The sequence below is a fragment of the Balaenoptera borealis genome (genome assembly GCF_965194805.1).
Source record: "Balaenoptera borealis genome assembly, chromosome: 19".
Classification (NCBI taxonomy): domain Eukaryota; kingdom Metazoa; phylum Chordata; class Mammalia; order Artiodactyla; family Balaenopteridae; genus Balaenoptera; species Balaenoptera borealis.
In genome coordinates this window covers 20,882,757-20,906,637 of record NC_138878.1, presented here as the reverse complement: position 1 = coordinate 20,906,637, position 23,881 = coordinate 20,882,757, and the positions used below count along the sequence as shown (strand labels likewise).

The 23,881-nt window shown below is 40.9% G+C and overlaps 1 protein-coding gene and 1 pseudogene across 2 annotated transcripts in view; one reads left to right on the top strand and one right to left on the bottom strand.

Moving 5' to 3' along the window:
• Positions 1-10,823: 10,823 nt before the first annotated feature.
• The window catches only part of LOC309617705 (uncharacterized protein), a gene marked incomplete at its 5' end in the record, with an annotated part of 15,643 nt that continues 2,585 nt past the window's right edge, over positions 10,824-23,881 (top strand). Inside the window, 2 exon segments of the mRNA XM_082370224.1 lie at positions 10,824-12,146; positions 12,148-23,881. The exon segment at positions 12,148-23,881 is cut by the window's right edge and continues 2,585 nt beyond it. Coding sequence (XP_082226350.1) covers positions 10,824-12,146; positions 12,148-13,431 — 2,607 coding nt within the window.
• Positions 15,819-23,881, bottom strand: part of LOC309617168 (small ribosomal subunit protein uS5 pseudogene) — a 33,061-nt pseudogene continuing 24,998 nt past the window's right edge. The window contains exon 1 of the transcript in view: positions 15,819-23,881. This exon is cut by the window's right edge and continues 24,998 nt beyond it. The product of the transcript in view is annotated as a small ribosomal subunit protein uS5 pseudogene (transcript).

Below are 23,881 nucleotides of genomic sequence, written 5' to 3'. Positions count from 1 at the left end.
TTTTTTAACATCTTTATTGGAGTATAATTGCTTTACAATCGTGTGTTAGTTTCTGCTTTATAACAAAGTGAATCAGTTATACGTATACGTATATCCCCATATCTCTGCCCTCTTGCATCTCCCTCCCTCCCATCCTCCCTATCCCACCTCTCTAGGTGGTCACAAAGCACTGAGCTGATCTCCCTGTGCTATGTGGCTGCTTCCCACTAGCTATCTATTTTACATTTGGTAGTGTATATATGTCCATGACACTCTCTCACTTTGTCCCAGCTTACCCTTCCCCCTCCCTGTATCCTCAAGTCCATTCTCTAGTAGGTCTGCGTCTTTATTCCCGTCTTGCCCCTAGGTTCTTCATGACCATTTTTTGTTTTGTTTTTTAGATTCCATATATATGTGTTAGCATACGATATTTGTTTTTTTCTTTCTGACTTCAATCTGTATGACAGACTCTAGGTCCATCCACCTCACTACAAATGACTCAATTTCATTTCTTTTTATGGCTGAGTAATATTCCATTGTGTATATGTGCCACATCTTCTTTATCCATTCATCTGTTGATGGACACTTAGGTTGCTTCCATGTCCTGGCTATTGTAAATAGAGCTGCAATGAACATTGTATACCACATTTTCTTTATCCATTCATCTGTCAATAGACATATAGGTTGTTCCCATATCTTGTCTATTGTGAATAATGCTGCAATAAACATGGTATTGCAGTTAACTCTTCAAGATCCTGATTTAAATTCCCATCAAAAAAAAATCCCAATAGCACTTTTTACAGAAATATTAATAGAAAAAAAAATTCTAAAATTGATCACCCATGAGCTGTTCTTGCATGATCCTGATCTTAAAAGCATTCATTAGACTTTCAGAACTGGCCTACAGGATAGATCACCAGCTAGTTTCCAGTCTGACCACTGGGTAATGCACACAGGGAACAGTTCCAAATGCATCTGCAAAAACTTTGAAAACAAAACTGACATTTTAAATACTAATTCAATTTTTAAAATAATTATAGAACTAGGCAAGTTATCATTCATTCTTAGTGATTTTAATACAAATCCAGAATATGTACTAGTGTGGCACAACTTAAAAGTAGTATAAATATTCTCATAATATGAAAGTGCATCATATCGCCCAATAAATACCACAGTAGGTTTTGCTTGCCTATTTCCTTGTAGGAAATGTAGAAGTAAAAATGGAAAAAAAAATGTGTCACTAAACCTTTGATGAATGTTTGTTATTTTGAGATTTATGATAGAGGATTCTTGACTCAGAAGAGGTCTGGCTCACCCACTGAACTGCAGTTACGGTCTGTATTGTGGCACCAAGCTCTAACTCAACAATAATATTCACCAGATGCTTGGGGTATAAAAAAGAAGAGTAATCAAAATCAATATGAGCCTATTTTTATAGAAAACTGTACTTCATAAATAGCACTCCATCTTACGAGTTCAGAACACAGAAGTTTCTTCATTCTAGAGTTTGTCAAAGCTTCTCTTTCTCTCCTACATTTTTTTTCTCCCCCTTCCACAAATTTAAAATTCAATTTGTTAAAGGTTTATGAAGATCAATACAATTATTTAAGGATAGTAGACCAAAAGTCATGCTGTAGAAGCCCAATGCATCAGGAGATAAAATATATTTCTATATCCTTTGATCACACGAGAACCATTGTGGTATAAAATTTATTCAAATAATACTTACTGAATGTGCTTAGCCTGTACCAGACCCTGACTTGTAGCCTTAATCTCTAAAATAAATAAATGTTTTTCATCCAAGATAAGGATTAAAATCAAGAGGTGTTTAACTTTATATGGCAAAGTCAGATAACCTGCTTTGCTTAATCTAGTTTGGTTTGGATATTCTGTCATTTGCAATCATTGAGTTCTGAGTTGTACAGAAGTGTTCATAGAGGAAGTAATGTCTGACATGGATGTTGTAGGAGGTATCTGGGTTGGGGACATTTCCTGCAGTGGAAACGCTATATGCAAAGAAAATGAAGTGTATACATGCACACACACGCACACACACACACACACACAGTGTGTCAAAATAGTAGTAATGATCAATAGTAGTGAAAATGTAGGTAGAAAGAGAACTAATCATGAAGGATCCTTTTTAGACTTCTCACTACAAGACACTAGGATTAATTTTATCATTTTAAGTGTGTGTTTGTGTGTGACATGAGATATGTTTACATTCCTGTTTTAGAAAGTGGAAAGCATTGATTTGATGGGGAGGTGCAAGAGATAGCTTGATCAGTTAGTAGATTATGACAATAGTTCAGAAAATGGAAATCATACAAAATGACTAAGGTCATCAGTAAAATTTAAAACTTCATGTTATTTAAATTAACTCTTCAAGTTTTCTGTAATATAATTTTATTTTTTGTTTTTATATTTTGTTTTATATTTTATTTATATATATTTTTTAAATGCAAGATAAAACTTTAGATTATGGGTTATAAATACTGAAGTTTTTCCTACTCGTATATTCACTTTGGGATGTTTTTAAAAGCAGCTTTTTGTATAAAAATAGCAGAAAAGCTATACTGGAGCAAGTGACTTTAACCCACTAAGTTTCTGTTACTGTGTTTCTCCAGTAAGGATAATAATATCCATCCATCTGGACCCTGGGAATGATGTCAGGGTTGTTTAGTTGGGATTAGAAGTTATATTTTTCTGGAATTTGCTTATCAGAGCAGAAAATGGTAAAAAGAAAATCATTTAAATCTGAGTCTTAAAGGCTTTCATGACTGATCCATGGAAATCAAGATGGGGACAATGTCCAAAGGGCAGAAGTGAGAACAATAAATGACACCAGTTGCTAGTGGTTCAGTTAAATGGAGTAGAAACCAGGGCAACAACAAAATAGTCATTGCCCTGGAAATTGTTCTTGTTGTTTTTCTTTGTTCCTAGAATGGCAAGATTCAAGGCTTGCTCATGATTTTTACCAGTAGGGACATGTATATATTAGATTAGTTTAAAGGTATAGATATTTGGGAATATCATTCATTCTTCATCATGTCATCATGAAGAAAAATGGTTATGAATTTGATTCAGCAAGGGCAAGTTAATGTTGGCTATTGATATAATCATTGTTATTTTGATTAAATTAAGGCAAAAGAAACTGTTTTGTTTTGTTTTGTTTTTTTCTTTTCTTATATCCCCTCCCTCTTGCACCTCCCTCACATCCTCCCCTATCCTGCCCGTGTAGGTCATCACAGAGCACCAAGATGAGCTCCCTGTGCTATACCACAGGTTCCCAGTAGCTATCTGTTTTACACATAGTAGTGTATTTATGCCAAAGCTAATCTCCCAGTTCATCCCACCCTCCCTTCCCCCCGTGTGTCTGCACGTCTGTTCTCTACATCTACATCTCTATTCCGGCCCTGGAAATTGGTTTGTTTGTACTATTTTTCTAGATTCCACATATACGCATTAATATACGATATTTTTTTTTCTCTTTTTGACTTACTTCACTCTGTATGACAGACTCTAGGTCCATTCACCTCACCACAAATAACTCAATTTAGTTTCTTTTTATGGCTGAGTAATATCCCATTGTATATATGTACCACACCTTCTTTATCCATTCATCTGTTCATGGACATTTAGGTTGTTTCCATGACCTAACTATCGTAAATAGTGCTGCAATAAACATTGGGGTACATGTGTCTTTTTGAATTATGGTTTTCTCAGGGTATAAGCCCAGTAGTGGGATTGCTGGGTCATATGGTAGTTCGATTTTTAGTTTTTTAAGGGACCTCCATACTGTTCTCCATAGTGGCTGTATCAATTTATATTCCCACCAACAGTGTAAGAGGGTTCCCTTTTCTCCACACCCTCTCCAGCATTTATTGTTTGTAGATTTTTTGATGATGGCCATTCTGACTGGTGTGAGGTGATACCTCACTGTAGTTTTGATTTGCATTTCTCTAATGATTAGTGATGTTGAGCATCTTTTCATGTGCCTCTTGGCCATCTGTATGTCTCCTTTGGAGAAATGTCTATTTAGATCTTCTGCCCATTTTTTGATTGGGTTGTTTGTTATTTTGATATTGAGCTGCATGAGCTGCTTGTATATTTTGGAGATTAATCCTTTTTCAGTTGCTTCGACTGCAAATATTTTCTCCCATTCTGAGGGTTGTCTTTTCGTCTTGTTTATGGTTTCCTTTGCTGTGCAAAAGCTTTTAAGTTTCATTAGGTCCCATTTGTTTATTTTTGTTTTTATTTTCATTGCTCTAGGAGGTGGATCAAAAAAGATCTTGCTGTGATTTATGTCAAAGAGTGTTCTTCCTATGTTTTCCTCTAAGAGTTTTATAGTGTCCGGTCTTACATTTAGGTCTTTAATCCATTTTGAGTTTATTTTTGTGTACAATATTAGGTACTGTTCTAGTTTCATTCTTTTACATGTAGCTGTCCAATTTTCCCAGCACCACTTATTGAAGAGGCTATCTTTACTCCATTGTATGTTCTTCCTCCTTTGTCATAGATTAGGTGACCATAGGTGCGTGGGTTTATCTCTGGGCTTTCTATCCTGGGTTGTTTGCTTTTTTTTTTTTTTTTTTTTTTAATTTGTAGGTTCTGTATATTATAGCTAATCTTTTTTTTCTGTCCTTTCTTTTTTTTTTTTTTAATTAGTTATCTGTTTTATACATGATAGTGTATATAAGTCAATCCCAATCTCCCAATTCATCCCACCACACCCACCCCATGCTTTCCCCGCTTGGTGTCCATACGTTTGTTCTCTACATCTGGGTCTCTATTTCTGCCTTACAAACAGGCTCATCTGTACCATTTTTCTAGATTCCACATATATGTGTTAATGTACGATATTTGTTTTTCTTTTTCTGACTTATTTCACTCTGTATGACAGTCTGTTTTTTTTTTTTTTTTGTAATTTATTTTTTTGGCTGTGTCAGGTCTTAGCTGCGGCACGTGGGATCTTTGTTGAGTCATGTGGGATCTTTTGTTGCAGCTCACTGGCTTCTCTGTAGTTGTGGTGTGTGGGTTTTCTCTTCTCTAGTTGTGGTGCACAGGCTCCAGGGCACGTGGGCTCTGTAGTTGTGGCGCACAGGCTCCAGAGCACATGGGCTCTGTGATTTGAGGCACATGGTCTCTCTAGTTGAGGCGCGCAAGCTCAGTAGTTGTGGCACACGGGCTTAGTTGCCCCACAGCATGTTGAATCTTCGTTCCCTGACCAGGGATTGAATCTGCATCCCCTGCATTGTAAGGCAGATTCTTTACCACTGGACCACCAGGAAGTCCTGAAGAAACTGTTTTTGTAACTACGAAAGCCGTTAAACAACCAAAGTGTTATTAGAATAAACAAGTCAAATATATGCATTTAACTTTATTCATACCAGCCTCTGGGATGTTTACCAGAGACTTTGTGGGCATTCGACTCACCATTTGTGTAAGAACTTTTTATATCTTTTAAATCATGTATGGGTTCTTTGGCAAGACCTACAAGATTTTATTAGATTCATTAGCTTTTCTGAAGAGTGTGGCTGGGGAAAATTGGCTGCAACAGCTATATTGTGGAATTTGGTTCTGATTTCAGTGTGCTCTGAAATCTTTTTTAAGACCTCAGGTGTCAAACTTGCAGAAAGGAGGCCCACAATTAATATAAAAGTATGATTTTGCTTTCTCTCTATCTGGTAGGGCCCAGAAATACAAGTGAAAAGAGACTTTAAAACTGTTGTGATAAATCTGCCCCATCCATTTAGCCTACTAACTAAAATTTGACAGATAACCTGTTCTACTTAAAAAGTGCTCTATAGTTTGACCTTTATAATTTCAATGAAGAGTTGTTATGATTTTTATTCCAAAGTTAATTAGTAGCAAAGAATATGTTTGAACACAGGTTTTCTGGCTTTACTTTTTTGCCTCCCCCACCCTCTTGCCAACTAACTTATTTCAATGGTGAAAATACTTAGTCACTGATCAGTAAAAACTAACCCTATGCAGTCATTTCCGGGGAAGCAGTTGCCATCTCTTTGTACTTCTGCTGCTCTGACCTCAGAAGCCAAAAAAACCTGACACTCTCTCCAATGTTTTGGTAGCTAGACCATGGCCACATGCCCTTACCTCTTTATAGCAAGTCAGTGTTTTTGTCTAGGACTTGGGACCTTGAGTTAGGAATACAAAGCATGGAGACAGTTCAGAAATCATTTTGAAGTGAGGGCAGCAGCCTCCATTTCTTGAGGTAAGAAGCAGGTGCAGAAGCAGTGGTAGACTCTACAGTGGCTATAGACCAGCCACTAATTTGGTCCTCTTGCTTCCCTATGAACAAGCTAATATCCTTCTATTAAACTTACTTTCCTCTGAGTTAGCTGATTATCTTTTCTTGTCCACAAACAAAAAGTTGATACAAATATTTAAGCTCCTATAGATGGGGCAAAATAGCAGTATATGCTGCCAAAACCTTCTACCCAGAAGGATACATATTTTTAGCGCTTTGGTGGCACAGATATGATTAAGATACCATCCTTATCATTGACTTCCAGAATATTGTTTTGATCCAAAAGTTTTGAGTTTTACACACACATACTCTAGCTGAGATTAATGTACCCATTATTAATTGATTTTAACACAGTATTGGCCAAACTTTTAATATACATGATGCAATAGGACATGACATAAAAGAAGGAGATGCCAAATGATCAGTGTTTATTTAAAAGCTTAAAGAAGAATATGTCTCTTTCATAAAAAAGTATTATGTGATAAAAATTTATTCTCAGTTACTCAAAATATCCAATAACATTATTATTTGATGGCAGACACTAGTGATTTGAATTATATCACTATTTTAAAGAAATGATTAACCTCATCAACAATTGTAAACGTAAAACTTTTCTGTAGTTTTCTTCTTCCATAACAAAAATATGCGGAACTTTCTAAGCCAATGTTGTTAAAATCATTAACTAATGGGTATTTTAATCTCAGTCAGTGTATGTATAAGTATACACAAAACTCAAAGCTTTTGGATCAAATAAAAACATTGTGTATTTGAACAAAAATCACTTAATGTAGATAATCCTTAAGGAACTAACTATAATCCAGTTGAGCATTTATTAGGACATTCTTTGTTATGCAAGCCCTGAATGGGCCATGGGAAAAAACTTACCATTGTATCTGGCAAGTGGGTGCTTCTGCCCGGGGTTGAAATCCTGACGGAGGGATATAAAGACTCAGAAAATTCAGAATCCAGGGTAAAGGTTAAAAGCACGTGTTGTGACATGACATAAAACAGATTCTTGTCTGAGGTCCAGGTCCACCCACTTCTGTATATTGCACACATGTGTATTATATTGCTATTAACATCTTGAGTAAGTTATCACCTAACCTCCCAGATCTTAGTTTCCTCAATATCAACGTGGAAATAAAATTGCTATTTCTAATTTATACACTTTTTTGAGGATTAAATTAGGTATTGAATATAGAATGTTTAACCAAATGCTTAACACATAGTAGATGCTGTGCAACTGTTGGCTGTTATCAGTATTGGTGTTATTCTTTTGTTTCATCTGTCACTAATATTTATTTTTCTTCCTATTAATTTATTATTACAAGAGAGTAACCACAATTTAAGAAGCTAAAATATAGTGAATATCTAAATAAAAAGATGGGCCGTAATTGTATTTAAATAAAAGCCATTATACCTATTTGGAGCAATGAAAAGTGTCAAACTCAATAGTAACTATTCAGTGTTCCAATGTACACAAGTGGGTTCACATGAGATAAGTTTCTAGAACTGTCAAGATTTAACACAATCAGGATTAATGAATATATTAATAATGAGTGTTTCTACCAGAGGACATTAATCCTGGCTGAAAACTATATGAATAGTAGTAACCGAGAATAAAAATTTTGGATCAGATATTATAGTGCTCTTGCAAATATTTTCTCTCAGGTAGCACAGCCACCAGGAATGAATTAAAATGCAGTATTTTTAAAGAGAAAGAACTGCTGACAAGCTAAATGGTATTAAGGAACACAGATTCAGGGAGAATTTCAATCTTCTCTTTTAGTAAAATGAAATGAAAAAGGGAAAACCCAGAAAGAGGCTGGCCTCTTTAATAAATGTTGGGCTTCAACATTTATTATTAAAAATACCTCAAGTAATCAGGTGAAATTGGCTACTTCCTGAAATATTTCTGGAAGGACTTTAAATAAACAGAAAATTATGGTCCCAGCTAGGGGGTAAAAGGCACTTTTGATAGGTAATTGACTCTGAAAGGCAAATATAATAAAGCTCTATTAGGCAAAGGGATGGCAAACTCATCACTATTTTTTTTTTTTTTTTTTAATTTTTGGCTGCGTTGGGTCTTTGGCTGCCGTGGGGAACTCGTGTCCCCTGCATTGGTAGGTGGACTCTTAACCACTGCACCACCAGGGAAGCTGTGTTGCTGGGCATGGGCTTTCTCTAGTTGTGGCGAGCGGGGCTGCTCTTTGTTGCAGTGTGCGGGCTTCTCATTGCAGTGGCTTCTATTGTTGTGGAGCATGGGCTCTAGGTTCACAGGCTTCAGTAGTTGCAGCACGCAGGCTCAGTAGTTGTGGCACGTGGGCTCAGTAGTTGTGGCTCGCGGGCTCTAGAGTGCAGGCTCAGTAGTTGTGTCACACGGGCTTAGTTGCTCCACAGCATGTGGAATCTTCTCAGACCAGGGATCAAACCTGCGTCCCCTGCATTGGCAGGTGGATTCTTAAACTCTGCGCAACCAGGGAAATCCCTTTTTTTAAAAAATATTTATTTATTTATTTATTTATTTTTTAACATCTTTATTGGAGTATAATTGCTTTACACTGGTGTGTTAGTTTCTGCTTTATAACAAAGTAAATCAGTCATACATATACATATGTTCCCATATCTCTTCCCTCTTGCGTCTCCCTCCCTCCCACCCTCCGTTTCCCACCCCTCTAGGTGGTCACAAACCACCGAGCTGCTGTGACAAAGTGAGAGAGTGGCATGGACATATATACGCAACATTTTAGAATAATTGTAAGGTGTGTTCCCCTCCCGCCACCATAACTGGTGCTCATTTTGCAGGTCAGCTACTTTTCTTGTCAGCTGTGTGGCCAAAGGGAGGAAGAATGTCTCTCAGACTTCAGCTTTGAGGAGGAAGAGTTCAGATTGCCAGAACTGGACTAGCACTTTTGAATTTCCCAGAATGCCAGGTCCTGTGGTTTCCTTGGGAAGCTCTGCATCCTCCCCAACCCCCCTCCACCCCTGGGCCGCTGGAGTTTGGGGCTACTCGGGTCTGCAGCCCAAATCCCGCCTCATTGTTTGGGGCCAGGGAGGGCAGGGAGTGCTTGGGAAGAGGGCCGGGCAGGAGGTAATTGTCGCCTTTGCAAGGGGAAGGATGGCTTGTGCCCTGGGGACTCTGGGAAAAAGGCCCACTCTGGTGGCGCGGATTGGATCTCCGCACGAACCTAATAAAGGTGGTGGAACTAAACACGTCATAAATAACGGGTGGGACGTTAGGTGGGGGAGGGGCGCGCGGTTGCTAACGTGAGCCCTAGCGTCGGCGCTGGCATAGCGGTTCAGCTCGGACGCAGGATGTGGCTCCGGCTCCTCAGTGGCCTGGGTCACTGCGCCTGGGAGCCGCCGCGTGTTATGTCCCGGCTGCGCCTTTGGTTGCCACAGCTCCTCCTCACATGGCAACAACTGTGGTTTCTAGTCCAGGCAGTTCAGCCTCCGGAGTGGGCCCTGGGCCCCGTCCAGGTGACCCCCAACCCCCCTTGGCTGACTGAGGCTTGGTCTTCATACGTCTCAGACCCCCCTCCCAAATTGCCCCATGCCCTTACACCCCTGGCAGAAGCCGGGGGCTTTAATTACTTGACGTCCTCGTCTCCAGTCCAGATGTTGGCCCCACCTCATCAGGAGTTGACTGAGACTGAGATTCCATACCCGGACTCGGATTCGTCTGGAGAGCTGCCTACAGGGCCAGTTCAGTTTGGTGTTCCACATCAGGATCTGAATAACAAGCAAACCCAACATCAAAAGCTCCCAGAGGAAGTTCCAGTGCTGGATTGGAATCAGAATTAGGCCTTCGTTCTGCCTTCTCGACACAAATATAAGACGAAAAACATAGGTCTAGATCAGGCTGAAGGTCACCAATCATTTGAAATACTTGTTCCACCTCTAGGTAGTAAGAGCTCAAAACCAATGAAGTTTATTGTTTCACCCCCAAACCTGAAGAAAGATCTAGTTCAGCATCGACGGCTTGCCAAAGTTGTTGAAACTACAGGCCAATTTGAAAAAAAAACTCAGGGTCTAGAACAACAGTTGCAGGGTGATTATTTAGATCCCAGTATGGATGCTTTTTATCCTGAGGACAGCCTACCTACGGATTTTCTGGGGAGCCCAGATGAACCTCCAGAGCCCCCTGTGGAAGCTGAAATTTCTCCATCCCAGCAGGAGGCCCAAACTGGTCACTCTAGAGCTCACTGAGGAGGCTGAATCTTTACCCCAGAAAGAGGCCCCTGCTCAGCATCCACAGACGCCTGAGGAGGTTGAATCTTTTTCACCCCAGGCAGAGGCCCGGGCTCAGCATCCAGAGCCCGCTGAAGAGGTAGAACCACCTCCACTTCAGCAGGAGGCTCCATCTCAGCCTTCAGAGGCCCCTGAGGAACTAGAAACTTCAAGTCCTCAGGAGGCCCTAGCCAAGCCTTTGGAGACACTTAAGGAGGTTGTAGTTCAACCAGTAGTACATCATGGGGTAAATGAAGCTCAGCAGTCAAACTTGTACAATGTCACTGTTAAACCTCTGGATCTGGCACTTTCCATAACTCCACAGGTCACTAAAGAGGTTTAACCTTCTCCAGTCCAGCAGGAGAACCCATCTCAGCCTCCAGAGAGCCCTGAGGAGGTTGAACCTTCTCTACTCCATCAAGAGGCCCCAACTCAGGCTCCAGGGTTCCCTACTGAGTATGTACTTCAAATTCCAGTGAGTGATGAGGTAGCATCTCTACCTGGCGTTCAGCATCACGCTCATTCAAACTTGCCCAGTGTTACACTTCAACCTCTGGATTTGGAACTTACCATCACTCCAGAGCCCACTACGGAAGCTGAATTTCCTACAGCTCAGCAGGAGGCCCTGGCTCCACCTCTTGAGCATCCTGAGGAGACAGAATCTTCTCCAACCCAACAAGAGACCTCAGCTAAGCCTCCAGAGCCTCCTGGAGAGGTTGAGCCTTCAAGTGAGCAGGAGCAACCAGCTCCACCTTCTGAGCCTCCTGGAGAAGTTGAACCTTCTCCAACCCAGCAGGAGACCACAGGTCAGCCTCCAGAGCCTCTTGTGGAAGCTGAGCCTTCTCCAAGTGAACAGGAACAACCGACTCAGCCTTCTGAGCCTACAGAGCCTCCTGAGGAGGTGAAACCAGCAACCCAGCAGGAGACCACAGCTCAGCTTTCAGAGTCTTTTGGAGAAGCTGAAACTTCTGCAACCCAGGAGGAAGCCTCAGCTCAGTCTCCAGAGCCCCCTAATGAGGCAGCATCTTCTCCAACCCAGCAGGAGATCCCAGCTCTGTCTCCAGTGGAGATAGAACCTTCTGCAACCCTGCAGGAGCAACGAGCTCAGCCTCCAGAGCCTTCTTCAGGGGAGGTGGAACCTTCTCCAACTCAACAGGAACAGCCAGCTCAACCTCCAGAGCTTCATGAAATGACAGTTTCACCTCCAAGTCACCATCATGCTCAGCATTCAAACTTTTCCAGTGTCGCTGTCAAACCTGCAGATGTGGAGCTTACCATAACAAAAGAACCCACTCCAGAGGTGGGACCTTCTCCAAATCAGCACAAGCCTTCAGCTCAGCCCTCAGTGCCCCTTACTAATGCAGAATTTTCTACAACCCAGCATGAGGCCCCCACACTGCCTTCACAGCCACCTGAGGAGGTTGAACCTTTGCCAGTTCAACAGGATGCGCCAGCCCAATCTCCAGAAGCCGGTACACATATTAAATCTTCAGTACAAGAGGAGACCCCAGCTCAGTATCCAGAGCATCCTGGAGAAGAAGTTATACCTGCCACAACCCAGCAGGAGACTCCAGATCAGCATCCACAGGCTCCTGAGGTTGTACCTTCTCCACCTCAGCAGGAAGCCACAGCTCAGCATCCACAGTCTCCTGGTGAGGTTGAATCCTCTCCAACTCAAGTCTCCAGAGCTCTCTAATGTGACTGTAGTTTTCTCTCCAGAGCATCACGTGACAACAGTTTCTCCTCTAGGTCAGGATCAAGCTCAGCTTCTGCAGCGGCCCGATGTCACTATTAAACATGTGGATCTTGCACTTATCGTAACTCCAGCGTTCACTAATGAGGTTGAAACTTCTCCACCCCAACAAGAAACCTCAGCTCAGTCTACAGTGTCCCCTGAGCAGTTGGAACCTTTGTCAGTCCAGCAAGAGTTTTCAAATCAGCATCCAACCCCCTCTGAAAATGTTGAACCTTCTCCAGTTCAGCAGGGAGCCCCAACTCAACCTGAAGAGCTTCCTGAGGAAACTGAACCTTCTCCAAGCCAGCAGGAGAGCTCAGCTCAGCATCCGAAGCCCACTGAGTGGGTTGGACCTTCTCCAGTCCAGCATCAGCACCCAACTCAGCCTCCAGGGGCCTCTACAGATGGTGCAGCTCAACCTTCAGTACATAATGAAGTGACATTCTCACCTCTAGGTCCAGGTGAAGTTGAACATCCAGTGTTGCCTAGTATCACAGTTAAACCTGTGGATCTGGCGGTTGCCTTAACTCTAGAGCCCACTAAAGAGGTTGAACATCCTCCAGTGCAGCAGGAGGACCCTACTCAGACTCCAGATCCCCCTGGAGGGATAGAGCTTTCTTTAGTCCAGGCGGGGGCCCCAGCTCAGTCTCCATTTCCCCAGGGGGGCTCAGCTATATCTCCTGAGCCCCCTAAGGAGGTGGTACCTTCTCCCACACAGCAGGAGCTTCAGGCTCAGTCATCAGAGCTCCCTGCAAAGGTGGAACTATTTCCAGTCCCTCAAGGGACCCTTCCTCAGCTTCTACAGCCCCCTGAGAATATGGAATATTCTCCAGTCCAACAGGAGTTCCCAGACCTACCTCTGGAACCCCATAAAGAGACAGAACCTTCTCAAGCCCAGCAGGAGCCCCCATCTCAGCCTCCAGCGCCACCTAAGGAGGTTGTAGCACAAACTCCAATGCATTACGAGATGACAGTTCCAACACTGCGACAGGATCAAGCTCAGCATTCAAACTTGCCCAGTGTCACAGTTAAACCTTTGGACCAGGGGCTTCCCACAGCTCCAGAACCTACAACAGAGGCTGAACATTCCGCAGCCCTGCAGCAGACTGCAGTTCCTCCAACATACCCCGAGGTGACATTTCCAAATCCAGAGCAAGTTCAGGCTCAGCATCCAACCTTGACTGAGGTCACAGTTCAACCTTGGACCTTGAACTGACCATAAGGCCAGAACCCACTAGGGAGGATGAACCTTCTCCAACCATGCAGGAGACCTTAACCCAGCCTCCAGAACCACCTAAGGAGGTTTTTGTAGCTCAGCCTCCAGTATATCAGAACCCAATAGTTCCAACACCAGATCAGGATCACTGAGCCTCTAACATCACCCAGTGTCACAGTTCAACCTTTAGACCAGGGGCTTACCACAACTCCAGAACCTACTATGGAGGCTGAACATTCCACACCCCTGCAGGAGACTATAGTTCCTCCAACATACCCCGAGGTGACACTTCCAAATCCAGAGCAAGTTCAGGCTCAGCATCCAACCTTGACTGAGGTCACAGTTCAACCTTTGAACCTCTTACTTATGTTAACTCTGGAATCCAGTATGGAGGTTGAACATTCTCCAACCATGCAGCAGACCCAAGCTCAGCCTCCAGAGCTCATTAAGGAAGTTGTAGCTCAGTCTCCATAGTATCCCGAGGTGACAGTTCCAGCACCAGATCAGGATCATGCTGAGCATCCAACATCACCCAGTATCACAGTTAAACCTTTGGACCTGGAGCTTACCACAACTCCAGAACCTACTACAGAGTCTGAACATTCTACAGCCCTGCAGCAGACTACAGCTCCCCCTCCAGAACACCCTGAGGTGACACTTGCACAGCCAAGCCTGACTCAAGTCACAATTCAACCTATGGATGTGGAACTTACCGTTACTGCAGGATCCAATATGGAGACTGTACATTCTCCAATCATGCAGGAGACCCCAACTCAGCCTCCAGAGGCACCTCAGGAGGTTGTAGTTCAATCTCCATTCCTGCAGGAGGTGACAGTTCCAACCCCAAGTAAGGATCAAGGTCAGCATTCAACATCATCCAGTGTCACAGTTCATCATGTGGACCTAGAGCAAACCACAACTCCAGAACCCACTATGGAGGTTGGACATTCTACATCCCTACGGCAGACTACAGCTCCCCCTCCAAAACACCCTGAGGTGACACTTGCACAACCACACCTGACTCAAGTCACAGTTCCACCTGTGGACCTAGGAGTTAACATATCTCAGCAACCAAGGCCATCTGAGACAGTTCTTTTTCCTTCGACTCAGTATTCAGTATCCACAGGTATTCCTGGTGTAAAATATACCCCAGAAAAGAAGCAGCCAGAACAGAATGCCACCACAAACATCAGCATATGTGAGCTCTGTAGCTGCAAAAATGAGACACTGTCATGTGTTGTTCTCAGCCCAAAGAAGAAGCTCCACAGAGTGCCTGAGCCAGAGCCTAACACCTACAACGGCGCCTTCACCATCATGTAAGAATCGCCTTTCCTCATTTGTTCTCTGCATCCTGCCTGACATGGCAGCCTTTCTTCAGGTCTTCCTGGGTCCTCCTTATCTCCCCAGTCCACATAGACTGACCTTCTGTTTCCACCTTTTGTTTGTCCATGATTCCTTATCTTCATTCTCCTTCTTACTATTTTTCCCTCTCCTCCAGTCTTTTACTTTTAATTGCCCTTATTTTTTCCTTCTCCATTTTTTACCCCATTATTTAATTCCTTAACATCTATTCTTCTCCCATCTTTATTCCATCTTCTTTACAGCAACATGTCCCTCTCCCCATCTCATTGGTGGTAATACAACAAAGTGGTTAAGAGTAGAGATTCTGGAGCCAGACTACCTGGGTTTGAACCCAGGTCTGTCATTTATTAGCTTTATGACTCAATTTCCTCATCTGTAAAATGGGGATTATGGTAGTCATCATCTCATAGGATGACTCCTATGACTCCTAAATCTCCCAATGACTCCAATCTCAAGGATTCTCTATGTAGAGTATCATGTCATCTGCAAACAATGACAGCTTTACTTCTTCTTTTCTGATTTGGATTCCTTTTATTTCTTTTTCTTCTCTGATTGCTGTGGCTAAAACTTCCAAAACTATGTTGAATAATAGTGGTGAGAGTGGACAACCTTGTCTTTTTCCTGATCTTAGTGGACATGGTTTCAGTTTTTCACAATTGAGGATGATGTTGGCTGTGGGTTTGTCATATATGGCCTTTACTGTGTTGAGGAAAGTTCCCTCTATGCCTACTTTCTGCAGGGCTTTTATCATAAATGGGTGTTGAATTTTGTCGAAAGCTTTCTCTGTATCTATTGAGATTATGATATGGTTTTTCTCCTTCAGTTTGTAGGCAGAACACTCTATGACATAAATCACAGCAAGATCCTTTTTGCCCCACCTCCAGTCACTCTCATGCTACTGTTGATTTCTTTCCTTGTTGGCTGAAGTGATGAGAGATATACGATCTCCATACCTATCAGTCACCCTGGGAGGGCTAAAAGGACATGCCTAAAAGATAAAAGTGTGATCTCGTCAATTCCTTAGGTTTACTTAGCAGCTTTCTTCTCTGGTGTATTACGAATTGTGTAGATAGGTTCCATTAAAACACTGCAAGTAAAGTAAGTCAGAGAAAGACAAATGTCACATGTTATCACTTATTTGTGTCATGTTTTGGATTCCACATATAAGTGATAACATATGACATTTGTCTTTCTCTGTCTGACTTACTTCACTTAGTATGATAAAGAGATTATATCATTTAATTGTGGTATAATCCTGCAAACTAGATCTCATCCTCACTTTACAGATGAGGAAACTGACGTTCAGCGAGGTTAAGTGACTTGGTAAGGGCCACACAGACAGGAAGCGGCACAGCCCTTCTGACATCAAAAGCTTATTTCCAGGCTTCCCTGGTGGCGCAGTGGTTGAGAATCTGCCTGCCAATGCAGGGGACACGGGTTCGAGCCCTGGTCTGGGAAGATCCCACATGCCGCGGAGCAACTAGGCCCGTGAGCCACAACTACTGAGCCTGCGCATCTGGAGCCTGTGCTCCGCAACAAGAGAGGCCGCGATAGTGAGAGGCCCGCGCACCGCGATGAAGAGTGGTCCCCGCTCGCCGCAACTAGAGAAAGCCCTCGCACAGAAACGAAGACCCAACACAGCCAAAAATAAATTAATTAATTAATTTTTAAAAAAAAAGCTTATTTCCATCAAAGTTTGTCTCCTTTCTGCTGAGCAATGCTGGCTCCTGGCATCAGGCTCCAGATGAGTGGATTGGAGCCAGATAGGACAAGACTGAGGGATCAGGTGAAAGCCCCCTACTCCCATTCCTGCCTGCCCAGGATCCTGGAGGGGCAGGGGAGAGGGAGGTGGGAAGAGGGATGAGTAGGGTTTGAGGTTGTGCACCTGGAAAATGGGAGGTGGGAATGGGGCTCCTGGCTGTGCTTGCGTGTGTGTGTGTTTGTGTAGAGAGAGAGAATGAGGATGAGAGAACCAGGGTAAATATATAATTAGGTGTCGTCTATTTCCAAAATGAAAATAGCATTATGGTTTATTTCTGATTTTAAAAGCAAGGCATGCTTGTGGTAACAAATTTAGTCTGTACAGAAAGGAATAAAAAAGAAAGTGAAAACAGCCTATTATCCCCAAATCTAGAGATAACTGTGACCCACGGCTGGACTTTGAGTTCTACATTCCCAGGTGTAGCTACCTTAAACTCACCTTGGTCTTGCCTATTGGTGAGTTGCCATGGAGGCCTCCAGAAAACAGTTAACATGAATAACTCTGATTTTCAAACTTTAAACTCACTTGTCACTTTGGGATAGCCAGGTTGTTGCCACCTGATAACTTCTTAGGGTTTATTTTATCTAAGAAGAATTGTAAAGCTAGCAAAAGAAAATTAGCCCATTAAAAGTCATGTTTTCAAAGATTAAGGAGATGGGAAAAGTTTTGATATGATATTAAGAAAAAAGAGAACATAGAATTATGTATCCAATGTGCTCTAAGTCTTGATTAAGATATGTATCTACAGTAGAGAACAAACTAGTGGTTACCAGTGGGGAGAGGTAAGGGGGGAGGGGCAAGATAAGGGTAGGAATTAAGAGGTACAAACTACTATGTATAAAATAAATAAGCTACAAGGATGTATTGTACAACACAGGGAATACAGCCAACATGTGATAATAACTATAATGAATGTAACCTTCAAAAATTGTGAAGTACTATGTTGTACACCTGAAACTTATATAATATTGTACATCCATTATACCTTAATAAAAGGAGATATCTCATTCACAGGAAAAAAAAAAAAACACTGCAAGTAAAATCAGGGAGCCTGATTCCTCCAACTCCATTTTTCGTTCTCAAGATTGCTTTGGCTATTCGGGGTCTTTTGTGTTTCCATACAAATTGTGAAATTTTTTGTTCTAGTTCTGTGAAAAATGCCAGTGGTAGTTTGATAGGGATTGCATTGAATCTGTAGATTGCTTTGGGTAGTAGTGTCATTTTCACAATGTTGATTCTTCCAATCCAAGAACATGGTATATCTCTCCATCTATTTGTATCATCTTTAATTTCTTTCATCAGTGTCTTATAGTTTTCTGCATACAGGTCTTTTGTCTCCTTAGGTAGGTTTATTCCTAGATATTTTATTCTTTTTGTTGCAATGGTAAATGGGAGTGTTTTCTTAATTTCACTTTCAGATTTTTCGTCATTGGTGTATAGGAATGTCAGAGATTTCTGTGCATTAATTTTGTATCCTGCTACTTTACCAAATTCATTGATTAGCTCTAGTAGTTTTCTGGTAGCATCTTTAGGATTCTCTATGTATAGTATCATGTCATCTGCAAACAATGACAGCTTTAATTCTTCTTTTCCAATTTGGATTCCTTTTCTTTTTCTTCTCTGATTGCTGTGGCTAAAACTTCCAAAACTATGTTGAATAATAGTGGTGAGAGTGGGCAACCTTGTCTTGTTCCTGATCTTAGTGGAAATGGTTTCAGTTTTTCACCATTGAGGACGGTGTTGGCTGTGGGTTTGTCATATATAGCCTTTATTATGTTGAGGAAATTTCCCTCTATGCCTACTTTCTGCAGGGTTTTTATCATAAATGGGAGTGAATTTTGTCGAACGCTTTCTCTGCATCTATTGAGATGATGGTATGGTTTTTCTCCTTCAATTTGTATGCAGAATACTCTATGACATAAATCACAGCAAGATCCTTTTTGACCCACCGCAGTTTTTCCAATTCAAGGGTCATCATGAGGATGCTTTCAATTGTTGTAAGTGACACTTGTGTTGTTCCCATGTCTAAATATTTTAATGCTGGCAATTTAAAAAGATAAGAATCTTCAACTCTTGTCAAAGGATTACGATTTAGAATTCTTCACTGGAGATGTCTGAAAAAGCTGCTTCTGGTCGCATGCCTTTTGGGCTCTGTGGGCATCCCTTGCTGAATAAAACTTGATGATGGCATAGAACCCAGGACCGGCCACTGCTGCGTTTGGGAAGACTCGGACCGAATACAGAAGGCGAAACTGGGAGAAGACTGTGAACAGAGAATGCTGTAGGGTGGTCCCATGCTAAGTAAGTGCAGGAAATTTCACGCCCAGGAAGCCAAACCGCCCGTTCCCTTATATTCCCCCAGTCCTTCGCCTCAGGCAACTGTGGTGAGCCTGCAACTCCAAACACGTCTCATTTCAGGAACAAGTTTCCCTCTGAAATCCTAAGCTTCGAGAAGAATTAAGAGGCAATGCCGTCTGTTGGGAACTACCTCTCAAAAATCTGTGGGGGCGAGCTGACTGCTCAGGTCGGCTCTAGAACTAAGATTCCTCTCAGCGGAGACCACAGGCAGATGAGGTGCTGAAGCAGTACCGCGGGGCTCCCAGTTACTGGGGCACGGGGTGGCTTCCTCCACCCCTCCCTCCGCCCCTGCTCGGCTCACTTGCAAGGCCTCGGCCGTGGGTCCAGAGCTCAGCTCCCACACCAGCAATGTTTTGTCACCCACGATGGGAACCACAAAAGGTACCAACGCCACCATCCTACCGTTACCGCGTGTCCCTTTTTTTTTTTTATGACTGCTTTTCTTTTAGTCCATCCAAAACATTCCTCCATCCTCTTCCTTGTTCTTTCTCACTGAATAGAACTTTGTTGAAGCCCAAGCCCACTTGTTAATCAGCAGAACTAAATACAAGGAGAGGAACTCTTACTATGTCCCACAGAGTGCATTAGACTCTTCCTGTTCCAGGTACTAGGGGCAAGGCTGAGTCCTCTCTGGTCCTGGCCAGGTACAGGGATACCTACTGAAGCACCAGGGTCTCCTCCATCAACCTCCACCAAATCCAGGAAGTCTCCTAAAAGACAAGATCCACATCTCTTGGCTCAGGTTTTCCATCCATAGCAATATCAGCAAGCAGGACTCATGAGTCCGAAGACATCCACAAATCCACTTGGACAGACATCCACTTGGAATATTTTTACTGGCTGCAACAAGTCCTGCAGAGAAACAAGAGACAAGGAGATTATCTAATGCGCATTTTCCACTTAAGATTTAATTTTCTTCCCACACTGACTCCTCGAAAACTTCAGTATGGTACTCCTCTTTTGTGTTAGCAATAATGCCAAAACTAGCTCTTTTCTGTTTCCCAATTTATCATGTTTCAGTCTGAAGAGATTTTGTTTGTTTGTATAGTACCTGTAAAACAGAATATATTCCATGCATAGCTATACAACAAAACTCTTAGAATCTACATTTCCCAGAAACCAAATAATTTATCCCTTGTATAATAAAGTAAATTTATCTATGGAACAGTACCACCAATTATGCCCTGTTTATAAGTTTTCTACCTTCTTATTAAAAAAAATCTTTCTCTGTATCCTTCTCTCTTGATCAGCATATCATTATCCTTCATCAAGTATAAGGGTTTTATAGACATCAGTTCTTTGAATTCTTACATCAAACCTATGTACATGATGTTACAGATCCTTACAGCATAGCTACACACACACAAACACACATGCACTCGCCCCTAGGGACATTAGCAGAGAAAAGAGTGGGCTAAGAAGTGATTGATAGCTGTAAAGGTGAAAAGTTCTCTGTAAGTCTAAAAGTCTTTTTCTGATTTTTATAAGTGAGGAAATTGAAAATAAGGGAAGTTAAGTAAATAAGTCTTCCAAGATCTGGCTGTAACTAAAAGACAATGCTGGGATTTGAACTTATATTATTCTGATTCTAAAATCAATACTCTTTCCACTGCATCCTCATCAATATTTACAGATGTGCATCTGCTTGAATGTTCTCCAAGAAAAGAATGTAACATTAAGTCAGTCAATAGAATCTCAGGAAATAATGTCTCCTTAATTATAATGGAGGAATTTATCTTTTTATATTTTAAGCTACTTGTAGGTAGTTTCTTAGCAGATGTTTTCCCCCTGCGCATTAAGAATCCAGGCTGATTTCAAATTCAGTGACCTGTAATCTAATGTATAACCGGGAAAAATGAATTGCTAGTGAATTTCAAATTAGTTCTTCAATACTGGTTAAATGAATCCCCTCATTTTTCAAGACAGACTAATAATCAGAATTACAGGTGGTCTGTATTCTGTTAGTAATGTGAGGGACCTAATCACACACTAAAAATATAGTACATCAGTGAATCTCCTTGGGAAATCAGAAAGAAATTGAGCATGTCCGTTGCTGTCAGCCTGACCTTCAAGATATGACAAGATGCCAAATTACTTAAGATTTCCAGAAACGGAGAGAAGTAAGGAAAGCATTTCAAAAAACAAAACCAAACCAAAAGACCCTCATTCTGTAATTCAGAATCTGGCTTGTATAATGCTTAAAGTCTAGAAGTTATTTTGCATACCTACAGTGGTGGTTGGGAACCATATATCTATTCAAATATCTCCAACCATAATTGGAGAGGAGGGATCCAGTCTACTTGAGACACACAGTGAGTTTTGAGGAACAGAGTTCGGGAAGGAGTGAAAAGACTCCAAGAACAGATAGGCTTCATAAAAGAGGATAGACTTTGAACAAATATGTCTTCATGCTGAATCATTTATGTTCTCTGAATATTCCTCACATAGGTTTTTACATATACACTATTTTTAAAAATTTTACCAGACAAATTTTTCTGATGGCAAAGATAACTATGTTGTCTTTCTTCATATGGTCAGGTTCTGTCTTCTTCCAAAAGCCATTAACTAAGCCGTAATGCAAATAAATTACTGCTGGAGCATCCGGAGTTTTCCTAAGATACCTTATTCTGAGGAAATTCTAAGAATCGATTTATTCTAATGAAGTATGAATCAAGTGTTAAAATGTACCTCAGTTATACCCCCTCTTTTTTTTATTTCTCCCATGGAGTTATACAAGCCTATAAAAGGGTTTATTATTATTATTGCTAATATTGTTCATGGAAATACTAGCCTATTAGACCAACAAATTATTTCAGATTTCTTATTTCCCTCCTCCTATTTTTTTCTTTATTTACTCATGCATGATCCTGAGGTTAACTTTCACTTGTGATGAACCCTTTCTCTTATTTGACCAAGATTCACCAATATGAAAATAAGATTTGGATTTTATTTTCTTAAATTATTATATAGATACAGAAATAGGGAGATATATATAGAGATAGATAGATAGATCGATCGATCGATCCTTTGGACTCAGATCTTATCTCTGTTCCATGGCTCTAGGCATCTCAGTACCTCCATCTGTAAAATAAGAATAGACATCCTTATCTGATAGGGTTATCAGGAAGATTATACAAAATAATATGCATAAATCACCTAGGCAAGGGGCAAGCACCTCACCTTCCCCTTGTTTGAGCAACCATTCATCCATTCTCCTTGATTAATTCTTGAAATCAATACTGTCATTGAGTCTGTATGGGAACACATTTTTAAAATAAGTTAAATAGGTATTTAGAAATATGTTCTATCCCAGTAATTCATGATATTTCTTAACCTCATCTGGTATCTTGAATCATGCCTTGCCTTTGGTTTAACTTCCGTTGAGCTTCCAGAATTTTCAGATCTCAAATTACAGGTCCTATAATCCTCAGGTTCTGAGATCCTCCCAAATTTAGATTCACTTAAAGCCCCTGGTAGAAAGAATCTAGTATGCTCATGACCTTGTTAGAGACCATGTTTGTATTCCAGGCCCTTAGGATTAATACATCCTATTGATTAATACTAATAATAGAATCACTGGAGAATCCTCATATTTTTAGGAAGTGAAAGATGCATTCATATATTCAGCAGTGTCATGTGATTTACACTCCAGAAGTCTGGAAGGCTGCTGGTATCAGCATCATTTTATAAATGAAGAAACCAAGACTATGACAGACTACAAAGCTATTTAGTGACAAAGTCAAAGTCAAATCCAGGCTTTCTGACTCCAAATCCTTTGGAAAATCTTTTGATTCCATACAAGATTGACTTCCATAAACTTTTAGAACTGTCAAGACCCTTTAGAGATTCACAAGCTACACCTCCTTTTTTTTGTTTGCTTGTTTTGTTTTTTGGCCAGTAAGAAAATTGAAGCCCAAAGAGCAAAAGTTCTTGTTTAGATTATATAACACTAATAAAACATTGAAGATGTTTCTTCCTGATCATTTTTACATTTTCCGTAAGAAGTTGATCTCAAATCTTTCATGAGAAACATTTAGATAATTAGTCTGCACAAACTTCTGTATTAATTAATGACATAGTCTTTGAATTTCCCTGTCCAAAAGAGCATAACATTGGTTTATCTTTTATTTTTTTATATTTTTGGTTTATCTTTTAAAAAATCTTAGTTTCATAGGGAAAAGTAGGTCATGATGCTAAAATATAGCATGTGAATAGCCTCATTTAATTTGTCCTTTTGTAACTGCCTTCTTTCACTTAGCATAATTTCTTCAAGGTTTGCCCATGTTAGAACATATGACAAGATTTCATTATTTTTTAAGGCTGAATAAAATTCCATTGTATGTATATGCCATGCTTTTTTGTTCATTAATCCATTGATGGACATTTGGATTGTTTCCATCTGTTGTGTGTAATAACATAATAGTGCTGCCGTGAACATGAGAATTGCAAATATCTCTCCGAGATTCTGATCTCAATTCTTTTGGATACTGCATGATTCTATTTATATAAGGTATCTAAAGTAGTCAAATTCTTAGAAGGAGAAAGTAGAATGGTGGTTGCTGGGTGCTGGGGGGAGGGAGAAATGGAGAGTTGCTCTTCAAAGGGTATAGAGTTTCAGCCATGCAAGATGAAAATGTTCTAGAGATCGGCCTTACAACAACGTGCATATGGTTAACAATACTGTACTGTACACTTAAAAATTTGTTAAAAAAGGTAAAGAAAAATCTCCTGACCATCAGTCTACTTAAGTTGCTGTGAAAGCTATCTATAAGGCTAAAATTCTATTTTATTTAAGTAATATGTTTTAGAGAAGATGTAAGAGATTGCTTATGTATCATGTAATTGATGCATTTTAAAAGGTTAAATCATATCTTTAATACTAGACATGAGTAAACATTTATATCTACCTCAACCTCTGTGTATGTTTATAGCCAACTTTGACCTTCCCATCAGTCATTGTAGAGGTCA